This window comes from Esox lucius, chromosome 10 (assembly GCF_011004845.1).
Source record: "Esox lucius isolate fEsoLuc1 chromosome 10, fEsoLuc1.pri, whole genome shotgun sequence".
Lineage (NCBI taxonomy): Eukaryota > Metazoa > Chordata > Actinopteri > Esociformes > Esocidae > Esox > Esox lucius.
Window position 1 is genome coordinate 26,146,332 of NC_047578.1, and position 21,185 is coordinate 26,167,516.

At 40.6% G+C, this 21,185-nt stretch overlaps 1 protein-coding gene across 1 annotated transcript; it reads right to left on the reverse strand.

Annotated features, from left to right (window-relative positions):
• Positions 1-4,366: 4,366 nt before the first annotated feature.
• Positions 4,367-11,850, reverse strand: spaca4l (sperm acrosome associated 4 like). Its single transcript, XM_010900466.4, has 3 exons — positions 11,705-11,850; positions 6,271-6,381; positions 4,367-5,982 (listed from the first exon to the last, which is right to left on the reverse strand). Exons 1-3 carry the CDS (start codon positions 11,754-11,756, stop codon positions 5,756-5,758), a joined length of 390 nt encoding a protein of 129 aa, XP_010898768.3. The 5' UTR covers positions 11,757-11,850; the 3' UTR covers positions 4,367-5,755.
• Between the last annotated feature and the right edge of the window lie 9,335 nt (positions 11,851-21,185).

Sequence of the window (21,185 nt, forward strand, 5' to 3'; positions counted from 1 at the left end):
GGGAAGGAGCCTGAGTTAGTGCATGAGGTTGAGAGGTTCCGATTAGAGGTAGTCGGGATCACCTCTACGCACGGCTTGGGCTCTGGAACCACACTCCTTGAGAGAGGATGGACTCTTCACCACTCTGGAGTTGCCCATGGTGAGAGGCGGCGGGCTGGTGTGGGTTTGCTTATAGCTCCCCAGCTCTGCCGCCATGTGTTGGAGTTTACCCCGGTGAACGAGAGGGTCGTTTCCCTGCGCCTACGGGTCGGGGATAGGTCTCTCACTGTTGTTTGTGCCTACGGGCTGAACGGCAGTGCAGAGTACCCGACCTTCTTGGAGTCTCTGGGAGGGGTGCTGGAAAGTGCTCCGACTGGGGACTCTATTGTTCTACTGGGGGACTTCAACGCCCACGTGGGCAACGACAGTGACACCTGGAGGGGCGTGATTGGGAGGAACGGCCCCCCTGATCTGAACCCGAGTGGTGTTCAGTTATTGGACTTCTGTGCTAGTCACAGTTTGTCCATAACGAACACCATGTTCAAGCATAAGGGTGTCCATCAGTACACGTGGCACCAGGACACCCTAGGCCGCAGGTCGATGATCGACTTTGTTGTCGTCTCATCTGACCTGCGGTCGTGTGTCTTGGACACTCGGGTGAAGAGAGGGGCGGAGCTGTCAACTGATCACCACCTGGTGGTGAGTTGGATCCGATGGCGGGGGAGAAAGCTGGACAGACTCAGCAGGCCCAAGCGTACTGTAAGGGTCTGCTGGGAACGTCTGGCCGAGTCTCCTGTCAGAGAGATCTTTAACTCCCACCTCCGGCAGAGCTTCGACTGGATCCCGAAGGAGGCTGGAGATATTGAGTCCGAGTGGACCATGTTCTCCACCGCCATTGTCGAAGCGGCCGCTCGGAGTTGTGGCCGTAAGGTCTCCGGTGCCTGTCGAGGTGGCAATCCCCGAACCCGGTGGTGGACACCGGAAGTAAGGGATGCCGTCAAGCTGAAGAAGGAGTCCTATCAGGCCTGGTTGGCTTGTGGGACTCCTGACGCAGCTGACGGGTACCGACAGGCCAAGCGGGCTGCAGCCCGGGTGGTTGTGGAGGCAAAAACTCGGGCCTGGGAGGAGTTCGGTGAGGCCATGGAGAAGGACTATCAGCTGGCCTCGAAGAGATTCTGGCAAACCATCCGGCGCCTCAGGAGAGGGAAACAGTGCCCTACCAACGCTGTTTACAGTAGAGGTGGGCAGCTGTTGACCTCAACTGAGGATGTCGTCGGGGCGGTGGAAGGAATACTTCGAGGATCTCCTCAATCCTGCTGTCACTTCTTCCATTGAGGAAGCAGAGGATGAGGGCTCAGAGGTGGACTCGTCCATCACCCGGGCTGAAGTCACTGAGGTGGTCAAGAAACTCCTCGGTGGCAAGGCACCGGGGGTGGATGAGATCCGCCCTGAGTACCTCAAGTCTCTGGATGTTGTGGGGCTGTCTTGGTTGACACGCCTGTGCAACATCGCATGGCGGTCGGGGACAGTGCCTCTGGGATGGCAGACCGGGGTGGTGGTCCCTCTTTTTAAGAAGGGGGACCGGAGGGTGTGTTCCAACTATAGGGGGATCACACTTCTCAGCCTCCCAGGGAAAGTCTATGCCAGGGTTCTGGAGAGGAGAATACGGCCGATAGTAGAACCTCAGATTCAGGAGGAACAGTGTGGTTTTCGTCCGGGCCGTGGAACACTGGACCAGCTCTATACCCTCTACGGGGTGTTGGAGGGTTCATGGGAGTTTGTCCAACCAATCCACATGTGTTTTGTGGATTTGGAGAAGGCATTCGACTGTGTCCCTCGCGGCATCTTGTGGAGGGTGCTTGGGGAATATGGGGTCCTGGGTCCTTTGCTAAGGGCTGTCAGGTCCCTGTACAACCGAAGCAGGAGCTTGGTCCGCATTGCCGGCAGTAAGTCAGACTTGTTCCCAGTGCATGTTGGACTCCGGCAGGGCTGCCCTTTGTCACCGGTTCTGTTCGTAATTTTTATGGACAGAATTTCTAGGCGCAGCCAGGGGCCGGAGGGTGTCAGGTTTGGGGACCACACAATTTCGTCTCTGCTCTTTGCAGATGATGTTGTCGTGTTGGCCCCTTCTAACCAGGATCTTCAGCATGCGCTGGGACGGTTTGCAGCCGAGTGTGAAGCAGTGGGGATGAAAATCAGTACCTCCAAATCCGAGGCCATGGTCCTCAGTCGGAAAAGGGTGGCTTGCCCACTTCAGGTTGGTGGAGAGTGCCTGCCTCAAGTGGAGGAGTTTAAATATCTAGGGGTCTTGTTCACGAGTGAGGGAAGGATGGAACGGGAGATTGACAGACGGATCGGTGCAGCTTCTGCAGTAATGCAGTCGATGTATCGGTCTGTCGTGGTGAAGAAAGAGCTGAGCCGCAAGGCGAAGCTCTCGATTTACCAGTCAATCTACGTTCCTACTCTCACCTATGGTCATGAGCTTTGGGTCATGACCGAAAGGACAAGATCCCGGATACAGGCGGCTGAAATGAGCTTTCTCCGCAGGGTGGCCGGGCGATCCCTTAGAGATAGGGTGAGAAGCACGGTCACCCGGGAGGAGCTCGGAGTAGAGCCGCTGCTCCTCCACAACGCCTTCCTGGGAAGGTTTTCCGGTCCCGTCCCACCGGGAGGAGTCCCCGGGGAAGACCTAGGACACACTGGAGGGACTATGTCTCCCGGCTGGCCTGGGAACGCCTCGGTGTCCCCCCGGAAGAGCTGGAGGAAGTGTCTGGGGAGAGGGAAGTCTGGGCATCCCTGCTTAGACTGCTGCCCCCGCGACCCGGCCCCGGATAAGCAGAAGAAGATGGTATGGTATGGATAGTGTTCATATGAAGACATTAATTAACACATAGTTGTTTGACTCCTTTCTAAATCATAATGATAACAGAAATACTCCAAATGTCCCTTATCAAAAGTTGACGTTTGTGGTACATATTCTTCAAGGGTATGCAAATTTTGAGCACAACTGTAGCTATGGCCTCCATAAAATGAGCATTGGTACTCTCATTAATGTACCTTTTCTTAACAGAAACAGAGTTTTCTTGAACATCCGGGGTGATCAGCGATTCAAAAAAGACAGAAATGATCAGACAGGGCCATGTCTTTTACCATGACAGAGGAAATATCGAGACCTTTAGAGATCTAGAATGTGGCCTTGAGTGTGTGTATGCTCTTTCACATGTTGAGTGAGAGCAAATGTGTCATGTTGTGCAAAATGTTATTTGGCATTACTGTCTGTATTATTATCTATGTAAATGTTAAAATCCCCTATTTTAATAAACAAGTTATAATTAACAGATATAACAGAGTAGTTCAGCAAAATCAATAACATTTGCAGAATATTGTGGAGGTCTATAAATGGTTAAAAACTAAATGTTGGGAGCACTCTTCAATGTAAAACAGATGTACTCAAAAGAAATGACCAAGTATATTTTCTTTGCACTGGAATGTATCTTTGAATGGGGCAGCCACTCCTCCTCTCCTACCATTTCAACATGTATTCATATAACCACATTTCTCAGGTGCGGTCTTGAGAACAGTAGCACTACAATCTTCTGTTAGTCACATTTCTGTGATAGTCCTATAATCACTCACTGATTTTCTGTGGTATATACATTAAGCAATAAAAATAATAATAAAAAATGCCCAGATCTCAACATTTCATAGTTCCTAACAATCTGGGGGGCAGATTTGTTTCTCCCCAACGGGGCGAAAGTGGAATGTGTCTTTACGTATATCATGGATTGTAATGGTCTTAGAACATTCCAAAACCAGAAAAGACACAACCAAGTAAATCCTATTCTTTCTTTACAACTTAGGTCAGCTCTACTGGCCTATAGAGCCCATTGAGAATACCAATTCACTATTCAACTTTAAATAGGATTTATAAATAACTGGACAACCAAAAATAATCTGTAGAATACAAGCAGGTCCTGAAAAGCTCATATTCCAAGCTAGATACAGAAAAATATGGTCTACAGATCTCAATTCAGCTAAATAGGAATAGAATATGGAAGAATGTCACATTGGCATCACTATGCAAATCAGTGTAATCATTTCAAATATATTCAGATTCTTTTATCAATGGAATTATTAAACAGTGAGAATTAATGGTGCTAGTCAAAGAACAATTTATAAGAACAACCACCACTGACGTCAGTCACGCCGATAAACAGCCATGTTGTACAGGAGTCTGGATTCAATCTGATAGATTGTTATGGCACATATTTCCCCAGTTGAATGTTTGAGGACGCACTAGAGAGGACATGCAAAACCTGTATGTTCTGCTAAGCAAGAAAAACTCCAACCACAAAAACATTCTCAGAGTTCAGAAAAAACACTGACACTTTATCAAGTCACCATTTAATAAATTCTTTCAACCACCAAATCTGCAGTCATCCAACCATCCCCACTTCCATGCCATGTAAAATTCCCCTTAAAAATGTTTTAAATCAAAGATTTCAGATATACCCAATCAGTCAAGCCATTTACAGTTAGTAGACAGCTAACGTCAAATTAGCATACACAAGTTCCCAGATAACTACCTCTGACATTTCCAGGTAACAGAAAATAATCCCAAAAATAATAAAATATAACTTTAAAGCATGATTGAATTCTCTACATGTACATACATTTAAAACGTAAGACAAATACAAGCATATTATATGTGAAATGAAATGTGCAAGATGACTGGTCAAAAAAAGATGTACGACATTGTTGACATGGTTCTAGGACTAGATCATCACATAGCTCCAGAATGGACGCGACGTCATACAGCAACTGCATTATTCATGGTAAACAGGGTGATAAGTGGAGCTATCAGTCACCTAGGGCTGGAATATCAAGAATTAGCAACAAACTAAACTTAAATCTCTTTGAAAGAACCAATCAACTGAAATGAACAGTGACTAATCACAGCAGGTAGCAGTTAGAGCACTGGGCCAGTAATAAAATATAGCCCAAGCCAACAAGGCAGGACAAACTAAAGTATAACAAAATTAACCCTAATTTGTCATCAACAATAGCAGATTCCTAGCAGTGACCTCATTCAGTGTGTGAAGGGGAATTGGGGGTATACAAAACACACTAGTACAAATGTAGAACAGCACCACTAGCATACAGGTAACATGAAATGTATGCATTTAATGTACAAACTGATGATTGCCAGTGGTGTCTAAGCATATAGTATACAATAAAGCATGGGAAATGGGACACACTATGACATTACATGCAGGTAATCACCCACAACACATACTAGTAGGTATTACCAACACCAAATAGGGAAAGATTGTCTTTTTTTAGCATTGACGACTAATGCCTTTCTGTTACTATGTACATTAGGCATTTGTAGAGGAGAGCTCAACTTACTAAGGTGTCGGAAGTAATCCAACCAGTTTGGTCAATGGAAACTTGCCAAAAGCATTAAATGAAAGCGTAGGTTTAAATAAGGCTTTAGCGTTTGAGTGCAATGGAATTATGGTGGAGAGGAAAGCTAGTCGTTTGTGGGACATAATTGGAAGTGAGCCATAAAACAAAGTGACAATTTACAGATGTCCAGTTTCGACCAGGATAAATCTACTCATTTAAATAACGATTTAATAATTGGCCTCAACGATACAAATTTTACGCTGATCTTATGTACATGAACAGATTGGTGCTAGTGATCGTTTCATCTGTATTTTGAGCGTATGCATGTACGTACAAACGTATGCTGGCTTCAAAAGGCTTTACGATGTTACACCAATACTTTAGTCATGAAAAGAGTGATCAGGGTGCCAAGGGCCAAGGTCAGGAAGGTTGCACGGGGCAATCCAGGGGCGCCGTTACACAGGTCATAGTTACAGCAAGTTTTTGTTAGGGAGTACACTGTAGTATTTGAGCCAGCGGGGAAACTGGTTGTTGTGGTCTGGTTGCAGGAACCCAAAGCCAGACAGCCTTTTGTCTTGATGTCCACAAACCCAGCTATGGATGAAAAGGAAAAAAACTAAAGTTTAGTTCTTGATACCTCACTGGATATGTCATTGTACTACTCAGAAAAAAGGCAAAATGACAGGAAGTTAGTATGTGCCTCATACTATATAACAATATCAAATGGCTTCTTGGCAAGTAAGTCTTCAGCTTTTATCTGCATACCTTTCCCATTGTTGCAAAGCTTTTACATTTTATGATGAGTACACACTTGTACTTTACTTTTCTAACCAACGAAACAATGCCTCCATTGCTAAAATTGCCTGCTAAAAGAATCCTTACCCGCTGTTCCGACACCGCTGAAACATTGCTGCCCAGAACTACAGGTGACGCTGCTGGTAAGGCAGAGGTTCCAGATTCCCAAATCACATTTGTAGCACTGCAGAGCATGGCCTGTGATGACAGATCAAAGGGCAAGAGGAGAGAAGAGAAAAAGCATGTTTTTACTGTGCCACTTTACAAATTCAGTTGTTCAAGTAAACTTTCTGACATGGAAAACTTGACCTAATGCTTGTTGATGTGATCCCATGTCATTGGGAAAGTCTCTAAACATGGAATGGGCCCCACTGCAACAGCTTAACATCACCTGGTTTTGTTAGCTGTACTTCAGGGGATAAGAGGCACAGCCGGCGCATGTCATTATGACGCTTTAGGAGAAGCATCTAGTTTCTGGGACTGACAAGTGCCACACATTGGATCCAGGAACTTTTTCATGGTATAACAATAACATCCTTTTTAACGAGAAATGCATTTAGGTGACAGAAGATACTGTGTAGAGCTGGAAACTGTGGCACTGTGAAAGATTCAACTAATTAACAGTAGACTTTAAGCCCATGAACGAAACACAGGTTTAAAACCTGTCCATCAAGTATGTTACACTTGTAAGACGTGGCACAGGCCTGGGCCATCATGGAATGACATACCTTTGAAAATGATATTGCTTAATAAAGGGCTGGTTCTAGGCATAAGTGATGAATGCAGTGTGTTAAGTCTACATCAGCTTTCTCTTTAGGGCAAAAAAAAAAAAATGCTAGTTGCATGTCATAACTTTGTTGAAAACTGAGTTTCTCTTATGTCAATCACCATTAGCTGACATTATCTAGCCAGCTATCCAAGCTTGTAGAAATCATACTGACCAGGCTGGGCACATGGCCAGGGTTCCTGATTTTATTAGTTAATCTCAATCCTATATAAAAAGCTGTCAAAGGGTAGTATTGAAATGAGTTATGAAATCTCAAACTCTTCACTCCATTGTAGCATAATGTGTAGAATTGCAGAAACAAATTTTGCTGTCAAACATTTGCAGTAATTAAATCAAATGATTCTCCCCACCACCAGGCTTGGCTTAGGACCCCCAAAAAGCTTGAGCCAACCCTGTTCATACATTTAAACAAAAATGGTTTGTACATTGTTTGAGTAAAGTTACTGTCTGTTTGTATTTGCTTTCAAGTCATTCAAGTACTAAACACCCATCAATAGGATGAGAAGATTATAACTTTGTTTTTAAATGTGTGATAGTCAAATACATAATTTTATAAAAGAAAAAACCTTGCCGTCAATGATAAATGTCTGTTTGACAAAAACTAAATTATCTAAACATGTGATGCCAAAGAACATTGGGTTGCCTTTCCTCAAAGACTGGTTTCGGTCACACCCCATGGAAGATAAATTCACAAGACACTTATGTTACAAAGACAGTGCCACTCCTGATCCAGACAACCACATACACACAAACATACAAAATATTGTTGCCAAGTAAATTAGAATTGAATCATTGTTTAAATTCCATGTTTTATGAAACAAGGTGTCCTTCCGATTGATAAATACATCCAAGAGAATAGCTATGGAATGCAGGCAAGTCAAAGGTCAGAAAACAATATAACATTGTCAAAGAACATCAGTGACGAATTCTGCGACCACCAGTTAACACAGCGACAAATGCTGAGCCACTTCCATTTATTGATCCTTAAGCCAATCAGATTCAGCTCTTTTGACAATAATTTTTAAATTATTTTAATTGCCAATGTAAATGCAGTCTCTGTAGCAGTATAACAAAGACCTTAAATAAAAAAAAGCCATTAGGTGTGATTCTTCATGCTTTTTAGTTCACAACTAGACCTGATGTGTGTGTGGGAAACCTTCCCGCTCTATAAGTGAAATCTCATCAACCATCTTCAGTGAAAATGTCAATTCCCCAACCACTGCAGTAAGTGCAATAACTCAGAATCTGCATATGAAGAAAACTCATGCATTAAGGAGACATACTTTAAAGCACAAATGTGTATATAGCAATCATACATAAGTCAAGATGCGCCTGGTCTTTTGTAGCCACGTCTCAACTAAACATCTTTCACACATCCAGTCAAACCTGTTACGCGACACATCCACCCTCATTTCACACAAAGGTGAGAGTCAGCGGTGTTGTGCAAAGAACGCTGTGGCTCGGATTACACACGAAAATGTCTTGTCAGATGTCAACAGCTCATTTACCAACTAAAAGCAGACATGCCTTGATTGGGACAAAAGACTGAGCACTGGGCGATACAATGAGTCACATGGAACAACCAACTCGTACACCATAATGGTCCTCACAGGATTTTGTGGTTATTCACCAACGCAGTAAAGAGGAACTCCACCCAAACAAGTCTCATGAGTATGTAAACTGGTCATAATCATGATGTCACCAACCTTTTTAGCATTGCTAGCTATTGACAACATTGCAATTTGCCAAAAATTTTTCCACTGAATATTATTTGGCATGTCATCATTAAGGGATCTCAACTTAGTGACATCACCAATCACAACAGGGGCCTGTCAGGTGACAATCATGTGGCTGATGATCAAAGATTTTGCTTCAGGGCAAATTAGAACACACTATATTTAGGAAAGACATTCAACTACACAACATAGGAAACGTTCAAGTTACAGAACATACATTCTTCACAGGAAGTGTTCCGGATAACCATTGTTAACCTCATGGTATGCGTTCCAAGTATCAATACCACAAAAGGGGAATTATAATTACAAGGACAAAGTATGAGGCAGACAATTATACACAAGAGCTTATTGGATGACAGTAATTAAGGGGAGTGTCGGTGGCCTGTTGCAACAGTTACAGCCTGCCTTTAAACTCCCCCGCCCCAAAAGCAAAAATGCTGCTGCTGGTCCTACGCAGTATTCATGGACTCCATCGTGGGTGTATTCATTTGTCCAAACAAAATATTTTCGTCACAAACGTCCTCAAACCAAACAAGAGGGACTTCGGTTAATGCGTCCAATGATAACGCAAATGTTTTGCAACTAAAATATTTTGTTTAGCAAAAAGAATGCACCCTAGAATCTACCTGAGAGAACGGCCATAAAACACTGTCTTAGAAAAGATCTCAGCCTACCGGCTTAAAGGAAGGAAAGGAACAGTATGGCAAATCCACCATTTCCTATGGCTTGACTGCATTGTCTGAAATGTACCATGGAACACTTATGCAATACGTGCCACCACATCCAACATGGGGAAATAATCTGTCCAGGTTAGGTCAATTGCAGTAATGGGACTATGCACAAGTGCATACTAATGTATAATAGAACTGGTCAGTGTTGGGAGAATCTACAAAGATTCATGGGTAGGCAAACATTATATGAATGTCAAAACAACATCAGATCAAATAGAAAGTTGCCAATACATAAAGGACTGAAGGCACAAGTAGGATTTGAGATTGCTAAAGGAGGAAGAGCAAAATAGTTTGGGTATTCAAGAAAACAACAAATGGGTTATTGGGCATTGACGAAATAGGAGAAAACATGTTTAATTTGATTTCAGATCAGTGCCTACATCCAATCACCCATTTCAGAGTAAAAGTAGGTTCCCATCGGTCCATAAAGTCTTTACTATGTCAGCAAAAACTGATCTTAGATCAGCACTCCTAAGGGAGCTTTTGAGGATAAAGACATGGGTATTCCCATAGTCCAAAATGTAACCATAAACTCTGCCTTTTGCAGTGTCTTTATTTTACTAAGGCTTAGTCTAAGCCCAAGAAAAAAAATGAGAAGACATGGATTTTCAACTTAGTGGTTGTGGAATCTACAGCAGTGGAAACCAAGCAAATCCCCCAAACTGACCACTGCTGCACCCTACTGTTCACTCACTCCAACTACATCTCAGTTCATAACATCTCAGTTCATAACGAAACCATGACATGTGTGCATAAATATAGTTCAGATGCCAAAACATCCATCATGGGCACAATGCATTCTAGGAATAATATTCATAAATAATTCTAATTGGGATAACAATAAGACATTTTTATTACAAAAAAACAGTTGGTACAAAAGTCATCCACTTGATGGCAATGTTGCCTGATAAGATATGGCAGTGTCCACCTAGAGTCTAGATCAGGGAGTATTGAAGGTTTTCAACAAACGTTGTGGCTTGAAACCTTGTTAACAAAAGGTTGCTACAGCTTAAGGAAGATATACATCTTAATGTATACCATTATATAATGGAGAAGACAGTGACCTGATGGGTCAAATAAAGAATAACCAAACATGGTTTATTAAAACTGAGCCTGGCTTTACTTAGACGTGAACAAAGTACATTGTTAAAACCACTACTGCATTGTTAAATCCAACTAATATTCAGAAAGTTGATTAAAAGTCTTTGTAATGCTTGTCTCAAATTAAAAAGGTTCCCTGAAGTCTTCTAAAGGTTCCATTGTCAATTAAAATGCCAACATTCTGGTGAGTTTGGTCAATATGTACAGAGCCAGATATGGCAGCGACCCAAAATACCAAGGGTTTGTTCATTAGATAGGATGACTGAAGCAAAAGGTTGTTAAACATTTTGCAACAAATTAACATTTGATTTTCACTCAAGTCACAATTCAAGTATAACTGGATCAAGGTTGACAACTAAATCCTGTAAGGGTGTGGTTATGAACTTGAGATGGACAGAAGCAACTTAGCAAAACTAATATACATGAACTGACTCATACATAACGGAAACAGATAATTCATTACATATGTACATTGAATTAACCATTCTCCAAAATGTATCACAGTTTGTAAGTAGGTTTAGTGAATTTTGTTCACTCTCAGCCCTTTAAATCAATTGCAGAATGTACACAGGTTGTGACATGCAATCCAGGTATGTATGAGCCTAGCATGGATCTATACCTAAGGATTAGAAATGACTAACAAACAGTAAACGTCCAATATGGTGAGAACAGCAACCAGTCTATAGAAAGAGTAGCTCAAAGGCAAAATGAAGAAACGGTTCACCCAGAGTACAATTTGACATTACATCTTTTAGGTTGAACAGCAGTATGCTTGGTTTTTCTACTACATAACATTTTAACAACTAGCTTAATTGAATCAAAAATAAAACGTTAGGATTAATTTGGATACAAGGGCGTCTATGGATTCCACTGACATGCACTAGAGTGTCCACAGAATTGTATCCATCGAAAATACACACCTTTACCAAGACTTTAGACATCAACATTTAATTGATAGTACTCAAATGTAAGCCTACTTATGATAAACTACCATGCCTCCTTTTAGAAGAAAGCTTGCACGGAAAAAAAGATTTGCCTAAGCATTCAAATCATGAAAGTGTTGATAATTATTTAGTCACACCAATTACATAAGAGGTTACATAGGCTTATAAAAAATACTAATGGACTACACGTATCAGAAAGATTGACAAGCAATTGTATCTTACCGACTGTAAAACAGAGGCCAAGTGCGAATATGCTGAGAATAATTCTGTTCATATTTGAAAACGTTAAAGAAAACAGTTGTGCAGATGTTGCTTATTTTTTCCGAGGGGATATAGACCGTTAGCTCATGCGGCGAAACTAGGGAGTTTGTCACCAACTCGCTATTTATAATATCCCTCCCATCTCTCACGTCACCGTTATCCAATTCAAAGTGTCTGGTCACATTCAGCTCCACAACGGTTTCGAACGTCGCGGATAGAAATATAATAATAGACCCGACATGTTTATATTTTATTTCTTGCATTATGACGAGAGGCCTGTTTGTTCTACATAGAACATTTCTGTCTGAACGTTATAAAAAACGTTATATGCTGCGTTTTCCCTCCCACCCGTAGACATGGAATGTGGGTGATACCTTTAATTAAATGATGAAACATCAACAATTATTAGTATCGCCCATAGTTTTCAACGTGATTACAGTCATGTTAACGGGAAGCAGTTGCTTTAAGCTGTGTCTTATAACTCCAACTCCTTACAATGAAAATAAATAACTCCAACTCCTTACAATGCCTAGCAAAACACCATGCTCTCCTATAGGTGATAGGCAAACATTTCTAAACCTCTACATATTTCTAGGTAATTATATAGAAATAGATAGAAAAAAAGGGTAAGACAGCCTTTCATCATTACTGTTATTACAAATGTTTGTATTAATTATTTTTGCATAGTGTAAACCCTATGATGGAATTGTCAGGTTTTATTATATATTAAGATCACACACAAAGGCTGCCAAGCTAACATGTTTAAACAGATCACTGACAAACTAGTAAAGATACATTCTTCTTCCAACACTGTAGCAATGGTATTCACTACCATTAGGCGTCTATGACCCCAGAAGGCCTAGGGCCCAGTGAAAATGCATACGGAAATAAACATACAATACATTTTTTCAATAATTATTTTTTGTCTTTACATCTGATCGTGTTACTCAAAATGATACTCAAATTAAATCATGCCTTCCCTATACATTATTTATGTGTTCAGACCGATCACCCTCTTTTACTCAAATGGTCTGTCCCAGATTGTTTCTCACAGCAGCCTGAAAGACGTTAGATAGCTTAATCAGTCAACCTGAGCCTGCTAGACTACACCAAAGATGGACAGCAAAGTTTTTCAAATATGAAACGCTGGTATGTGAGCCAAGCAGAAAGAAAGAAAGAAAGAAAGAAGGAAGGAGGAAAATAGATTTGAGTGTCCATTACAGTAATAGCTTATCGGCTGCTGTGATAAACGTGAATAGAATACCGGCTGCAACAATTACTTACTGAATATGTTTGTTTACAGTCACATAAGAAAGCGCTATCCCTGACCTGGACCACCAGACAGGTTAAGACACTGATTCAATTCCATCATGTCGTTCTACTAGCATCATGCATTTTAATTACAATGACGCCACTGTTGATTATGATGGTGATGGCGATAGTGAGAAAAGGAAGATAATACATGCACTAGATTATGACTAAGAAACTGTACACTTGAACAAAATGGCAAAATGCTAAGTCTCATCATGTACTCTGAGGAAGCTAATTCCAATTGTTAACAATTGATACCAATTGTTAGTCTCTAAGTTGAAACATCAGCTTTTCATCAGCTTTACAGGAGTCAATAAAAGACTAGTAAATCAATAGCCTTTTGGAAAAGCCCACCCCCCCCCCCCCCAAAAAAAAACAAGGTGCTGTGGCAACATTGTAAATTAATAATTACAAAAAAGATTGCAGAGTACAGAACATCTGAAGTTACTGCACTAAAAACTGCAAACGTTTTATGTAACGGAAACCATACTTTCCCTAAACCCTGTGTCTTGAATAAGGAAGGCTTTTTAGGGTTTAATATTTGTAGTGTTTTCATATGAGTTGCATGGGTGGTGAGAGCAGGAATGACTGTGGGTTAAAGGGTCGTTTGTGTGTCTCTAGCTGTGAGGGACATTATTATGAAATGCCATTATCAGTCATTACTTAAAATTAAAATAAGAAGGAAGTTGTTTTGAGCGGGAGAATGTTGTCTTTGTTTTTGCCCACAGATCCCAGAGTCTCTGACATGTTTCTCAACTGTTGTCATTGATGTGGAGGACAATTGTGAGTAAACAAAAAATTTAAGGAATCCGATAATACAAGAAGGAATGAGGAACAACAACATTAAAACGACTGGAGAGTTATAGATTTTGAATGTAATGAAGTTGACCGGTGTTCTTAATACAAAATGTTGTGTTTTTCATTTGTTGCAGCTGGCTGAAAATATATAAAGAAACACTTAAGAGCACACTTTAGATGGTAGGATTAGAATTTGGATATATAAAAATGAAGAAGAGGGTGCGGTGAGGCCAGCAGGCGTGGCTGAGGAGAATAATTCACATGACTCTGAACAACAGGCACACTGTAACGGCAAAAGGCTGTCACACTTATTTCCATAATGTTGGTGAGGACAAAAAAACTGCTTTCTTTGAAAGAATGGGAAGGTATGTGTTTTTTATGTTACCACAGTCTTGCCACAGTCATGATGTGGTAGCAAACCATGTCACCAATAACACCAGCAGTCAGTTGTCATGTGGAAAGTGGACCCTTGTGGCACCACTCACACCAATTCCCTTGAACAATCTGAAATTAGAGCTACCCAGGAAATATACATTTGAACACCTAATGTCAATAACAAAATAGTGTTGATCGAAAACATGCTGTTCAGGCATCCTGCCTAGTGTGGCCAAGGTGTGTCTTGGAGTAAGGGAGAGATCTTTCCTCCAGATTTTCTGGGTAGAAACATTTGAGATCATGTGGGCATGACTCCTCTCCCTGGAAAATGTGACCAAGTTAGGGCAGACACATAGTGCTCATTTCACAAAATAGGAACAGGACAGTGTTTGGGGTAAAAGTAGAAGACAAATAATCGCATAGAACAGGCACAGCCACAGGCAAGGCGTACCATAGTTTTGATTGTAACAAAACAATGCTTGGCGTCTGTTCATTCTTGGTCTCTGTTCATCTTTGGTAGTATAACAAAACATACAATAGAAAACATTTGTGATTTTTACCTTTTAAATTTTATACAGTCTGTTCTTGTTTATCCCCTAATGATGTTCATACAGTTTCAGGCCCTGTGTAATGTAAATATTGTATTGCAATGTGAATTGATGTGCTTGATGTGTGTGTGTGTGTGTGTGTGTTTAGTACCTCCACTATGAGTTATACACAGAGTCATGTGAAATGTTTTTAAAGCCACACCCTGAAACACAGCTACTTATCCCCAGAGCTCAATCTCCTCTAAAAATAGTTAAACAGTAGTCTTGTTTGAATAGGTAGATTTCCACTTGTGAGTCACATGTGTAAAATGGTAGCAAAAAGTAGCTAGTTACTGTGCTGTTACACCACAGCTACTGACATCAGACATTGTCAACAGAGGGCTTCTGTTGTTAAATAGCAAAGATTTACACTCCCTCTCCTCCACCAATGTCAATAAGAGATGTAATTATCTCCTCAAGTCCATCAACAAACAATGACAAACTGGGTTAAGCGAAATCCTTCTACACAGGTCATTACATTTCTGTTATTAAAGTAAGAAAACAAGCACAGAATAGTGTAGGGATTTATTATTATTATCTAAATTGCTATTACAAATTAAAAGAAAACATAATTTTAAAAGAAAATATTGTTTTTATAGCTTTTATAAGCAGTTCAAATTTGTATAAAACCTAGTGAATTCTTTTTGGGCTGCTAAAACAGTGGCTAAGTTGGAAGAGGGGATAGTATGAGACTTTTGGTTGGTTTTCCTATTCAAGCTATAGCTAAGCTAAGCTTTGTTTGTGTGGGGGCCCTCACCTTACAGCAAAATATTTTAGTGGCACACCTCTTGACAGTGAAAAAAAAAGTTGTTTTACTTCTGGTGAATCACTGATTTGTCATAGGGTGGAAAGGGACTACTACAAGTTTACATTTCCCAAAAAGTATACACTTTTTGCCCACATTGATGTGATATCTGAGTGAGAATGACTGGATCTTCCAATTAAAGCTTTCAAACAGCCTGAATCTCTTGTAAAATTGGGAACACAGCATCTGGCAGAAGCTGGGACTGTTTGCAGAAATAACCCTGCTACATCCACAGAAAATGCTGTGGTTGTCCGAAGGCTTCTCATTCATTCCAGTGACCAAGAGGCACAGAAGTGGATTGACAGCCAAATGGAAGACAAATATGATGGTGACACTGTCTTTCACGCAATGAGGGGCAGATACATCTTGGAAAGTTTGTAACAAATCCAAGCCTTCATTTATTTTGAAAGGCATGATTTTGGTGTGGACTTGAAGAGTCATGAGTCTACATCAGATTCATGACGTGTTCTTAAACCACAGAATTGTTCCCACCTATGTTCTTATAATGATGAATCCCATTGTCCTCATAAATTAAAAGCGCATGCTAGTTGTTCCTAATTAGCATAGGTAAACGCCCTGCCAATCCCCATAAAAGGGCACGAGACTGCAGGGCCTTATGCACACAGATTGCACACACAGAAATTCAAAAGAAAAGTTGAGAGAGAGGTCAATAACGTTCAAACCAAACTCTAAAGACGGCGGAGTACAGGACACCAAACGTAAGTAAAGGTACTGCGGCAAGAAGTGAACAGCAAACAACCTGTCAGTATGGTACAGTTATGTTCATAAGTTTGCATACCCTGGCAGAAATTGTGAAATTTTGTCACTGATTTAGAAAATATGACTGATCATGCAAAAACTGTCTGTAACTGTTTGTGATGTGCCTACAAGGCCTATAGTGAACAGTGAGCAGCAGTAACTTTTTTTAGGGATCCTATGTAGTTCAGCCTTTTGCCACTGTGTGGATTATTGTTTGTGTGTATGCCTCGTGCATTTGGTGCTGGTTTGGTTTTTATTTCTGGTTTGCTGAATGAAATGGATTTGACCCCCCCCCCCCCCCCCCCCCCCCCGGCGCCTGTGTCCTGCCTCCTCAACCATGACAGAATAATCCACCACCCAGGGACACAGCAGAGATGGACGGTAGGGGACTCCTCGGCTGGCCAGAGAGAAAGTTCTTAGTGAACTTTGCTGTTAATAAACTACTTCTACCATGATTCACTTCATACCTGTGCCATTGTTCTCTCAATTTTCAAAAAGAGGAAGACAAGAAGCAATTCATCGTCATGAGGGGACAGAATATAATGATATTGTAAACTCAACCATATCACCTTTTTTAATAGATAACATGAGGTCCTTGGTACAGCTAATGCACAGGTCTGTCAAACATATTAACAGCCAAGGTTTGTTAATAGCATTACTGAATACAAATGGAAGGGGGAAAATGTCACAATGACCCCATAACTCACTATATTGCCTGAACTACAACATAGGAGCGACATGTGTCCACTAACAACCGGGCGAAACAACTTCTAGTATGCAGGGATAAAGCACACTCTTTGTAAGATAAATTCATTTATGATAAGTCACTCTTTGGAAGATAGAACACGTTATAAGGCACTTGTTGAAAGATAACATGATAATACACAAGACTCTCCTCTATTCTTTACCCAAAATGGTCCCCTTCGAATAAAGATTCAAGATGGTTTCTGGAACTGGTGACAAAATGAAATGTGTATATTAACAAACATTTGATAGGAAGACAAAATGCTAGCCTGCCAGCCAAGACAACCCCAAATGCTTTGATTGAATTATTGTACAAATACTTTCTGCAAGTGATACAATGTAACACTACAAAATCAGAATCAACTTAACTTCACTAAGTACATTTACACATTTCCCAAGATGTTTACTTGGTGTAATAGGGACAGACTTTTAATTATTTGAAGTTGACCATGTACCCTCAACAACTGTTGGCACACTTGGTAAAGATGAGTAAAAGCAGCTATGAAAAAATTTCATTGTTGTTTATCAGCTTGACCGTTCACTAAAATATGAGCTAATTTTTTAGTTAAAATGAAAGAGTTTAGTTACTTAATACAATCATGTTAAAACTAACATCCTGGAATTGTATTTAGTTTTTACATATTTGGACACCTTGATTTTTTAGCTAAAGTCTGAACAATTTCATTGATAAAGGTAACCCAATTAAACAATTTCACAAAAAGCGATTATGTACTTAAAATAAGCAGAAATGCAATTTCCTTATGCTGAAAAAGTTAATTCACCCCTACATTTACAATCACATGAAATGGCTGAAACTAGAATCAGGTGCACCAAAACTGGATTTTACCAAAATCATTAGAGAGCAAATAGTGATGGTGAAAGCTTCAATAAAGATTAAAAATGTTATCCGGTTTGGTCTTAAAAATATGGTTGTGTGTTAACATATCATGCCAGGATCCAAATACTTATTCCCATGAGTCTGGGAGGGGTTTCAATGCAATTTCCAAGCAATTCAAAGCAATAAATCATTCCACTGTTCGATGGATCATCTCTCTTGCCCCAATCATGAGTCAACTGCCAAAAAGAGACTGCACAAACTTTGCCTACATGGGATCAGGCCTACAATACATGCTCTCAAACAAGAAACCAGGCAAGCCTAGTTCAGCCAGCCCACAATAAAAAGCATTGAACGTTGTTGTCCTCCCGAGATTCAAACCCAGAGCACCCATGTGAAAGGCTGTCTTTAACCACTATGCCACCAAGCTATACATCTGCCAAGTGTCAGGATAGCCTCTTGACATTATATAATTCTGTCACGCATTAACATCATGTCAAGTTTGAATATGTCTTTAGACACCATTAACCATTGTGTTAATTAAACTGAGTAACATTTCTTAGAACCATAAAAGTTTTTTACGTTTACCTCCACCACAAATAGCGTCTATGAACTATGGTACGCACGGATGCATACTTCCAAAATCCCCAAGAAATAGTCGCAATACTGTATAACCGTAAACAGTTTTTATTTAGGCTTACTATAAGGCAGCTACTGAACGTTTTTGTCTATCCTGACCCGAAAAGCATGCATGGATGCGTACTTTGAAAATCTACCAGAAACAGCCGCAATATAACCATAAACTGTAAAGTCTTACTATAATGTAGACTGAAGGTTATAGCCAGCAAAGTTTTTGTCTATCCGGAACAAATCTAAATGCATACTTTGTTTTGACTGTGAGAAGATTTGATCGCGGAACCTGTGGCTTGCAGGTCCGCTTCTCTAATCACTGCTTACGCAGTCCGGCAAAAAGAACATCAGGACAATGCTGAATGAGTAAAGAAAGACAACTTAAGGTTATTTACATAACCATGGCCCTCTGATATTATTAGTGTTTCACCACACTTCCCTTGGAATACAATGAGGAGAAGTGAGTTTAAAAAACTCTGACCTGAAAGGTAGCGTTTATTTGTAGGCTATAGAACAGGTGTTCTCAAACCTCTCCTCTGGGACCAGCAGCCATTCCGTGTTTTTTCACCTTTTCCAGAGCTAGCACACCTGATCCAACTCGCCCACTAATTATCACTACTTTGATTAGATGAGTTGGTTCATGGCTAGAACAAAAATGTCTGCCGATCCCCAAGGACAGGTTTGAGAACCACTACTATAGAACAACCTGTTTTGCTGCTCCCACAGCTTTCCTGTAAGACGGTCTTTGGGTTGGGCTTTCTGAATTGAATCCACCATTCTCTAATTGAATCGTCTTAATTAGGCAAGGGCCTGCATGTTTTTGTTTAATACTTCTAATACAAATTATTGGACAAGGATCACTAATATTAATAGCAAAAACCCTAAATATTTGGCATTTTCAGCAACAGATACATAAATATTTAACTCAAAATCAAATCCATTAAAGGCAGCAAACATCGCACATTTAAGTGCATCAGTCTAAGCCTTCTAGGTGCTTTACATTTTGATGGAGTATTCAGATTATCCAAAGTTAGGCTCATAGAACTTGGACTTACGAGTCAGTGGTAGCCTTAATCAGTACAGTTATAAGTTTTACACCACAAGTTTGCTAGCTTGCTAGGTGGAAACACACTTAATTGTAAGGTTATGTTGGGAAATATCTTATGAGGCATAGCCTACCAAAATTCCCACAGCCATGCCCAAAGGTTGGAATACAACCACAGATCAGAGATCCAATTTCAAGATAGTGCCAAAAGTAAACACCTACAATCTGATTTCAGACTGTTACAGCCTATTATTGTTTGATCTATTAAGTACCACGACACTGCTTACATCTGAATGCTGTCTCAGTACAGGAATCTTACTCTCGATGTCAAGCACTCTCGCACCAGGAAAACACTCAGCTCAAAAAATGGTGACAATAGAGCTCCCCAAGATTACAGTCCTGTGTGTTGGGCCTGTGAGGCTGTACTTTGGTGCCTCACAAGGAACAAAAGAAGATATTTGGGTAGGCGTGAGTTGGCAGTGTTGGTTATCTGCAAGAAACAAAGAAATTAAATGTGAAGCCTTTGAATGACCATTGTAAACAGTAGGATTGGCAGGGCACTCCTTGCTTCATTGCACATTAAACTTCTTATGGTGGGTCCAGCACAATCAAGTTAACTGACATCAAAGTTGAGCAAGTGTTTTTTTTCAATGTATATCCTGATGCTTTACTACAATGTGCACTTTGGGAATTGTTGCTCAAAGGTTGTAAGACTTGAATACCATTTAATTGGGAGGGGAAAAAAGTGTCAAACTGGATTTTATTTAAGAGAAAGAAGGTGCAGTGTTTTATATATTTCCCAACCTCGTTACACACCACATGTCAGTAATGAGTACACAAGCAAAGCAAACCCTTGGAATGGGATTGATTTGAGAAGTATTGCTATTATTCACATTCTCACAAATGTTACCTCAGAGCATGTGCTTGCATGTATATTTCAAATGCACATACCAAATGCCAGAAACACCCACACTCACTAATAAACAGCTGAAAATTAGAGTCCATTGTGACATACAGTGGGTGGACTAAATAATGGAAACAAGAAGTAAAACATCACTGAAGTAACTGAATCACAATCACAAATGCACTTGCATAGGTCACATAAGATTGAAAATTGCATTGGCAAAGAGGAAGTGATGACAAGTTGAAGCTGATTGACCAGGATAGACAGACACTTAACACGATACTTGCTCATTGCCCCAAAAGTTAACTCTCAAAAGTAACCACAGTATTGAATCACACTGGATGTTGTGATCTTCACAATGCTGGAATTGATGGCAGAGCTGTCATTTGGAAACTGCTTGTATTCAAAGCTGGACCCCTGAGCAATGAAAAAGAGTAACTTGGTCTGATGAGTCATGATACACCCAATTTCCTATATCTGTAAGGATTTACATTTGGGCAAAGGATGCCTTCAGCCCATAATGTCTGCTGCCAACTGTTAAACATGGTGGGAGATCCGTAATGGCATAAGCAGCCATACTGTGGGTGTTGTTGGGTCCAATGTTTGCCCTGTAATGGCCAGAGAATACAAGGCCATTTTATAGGACCAG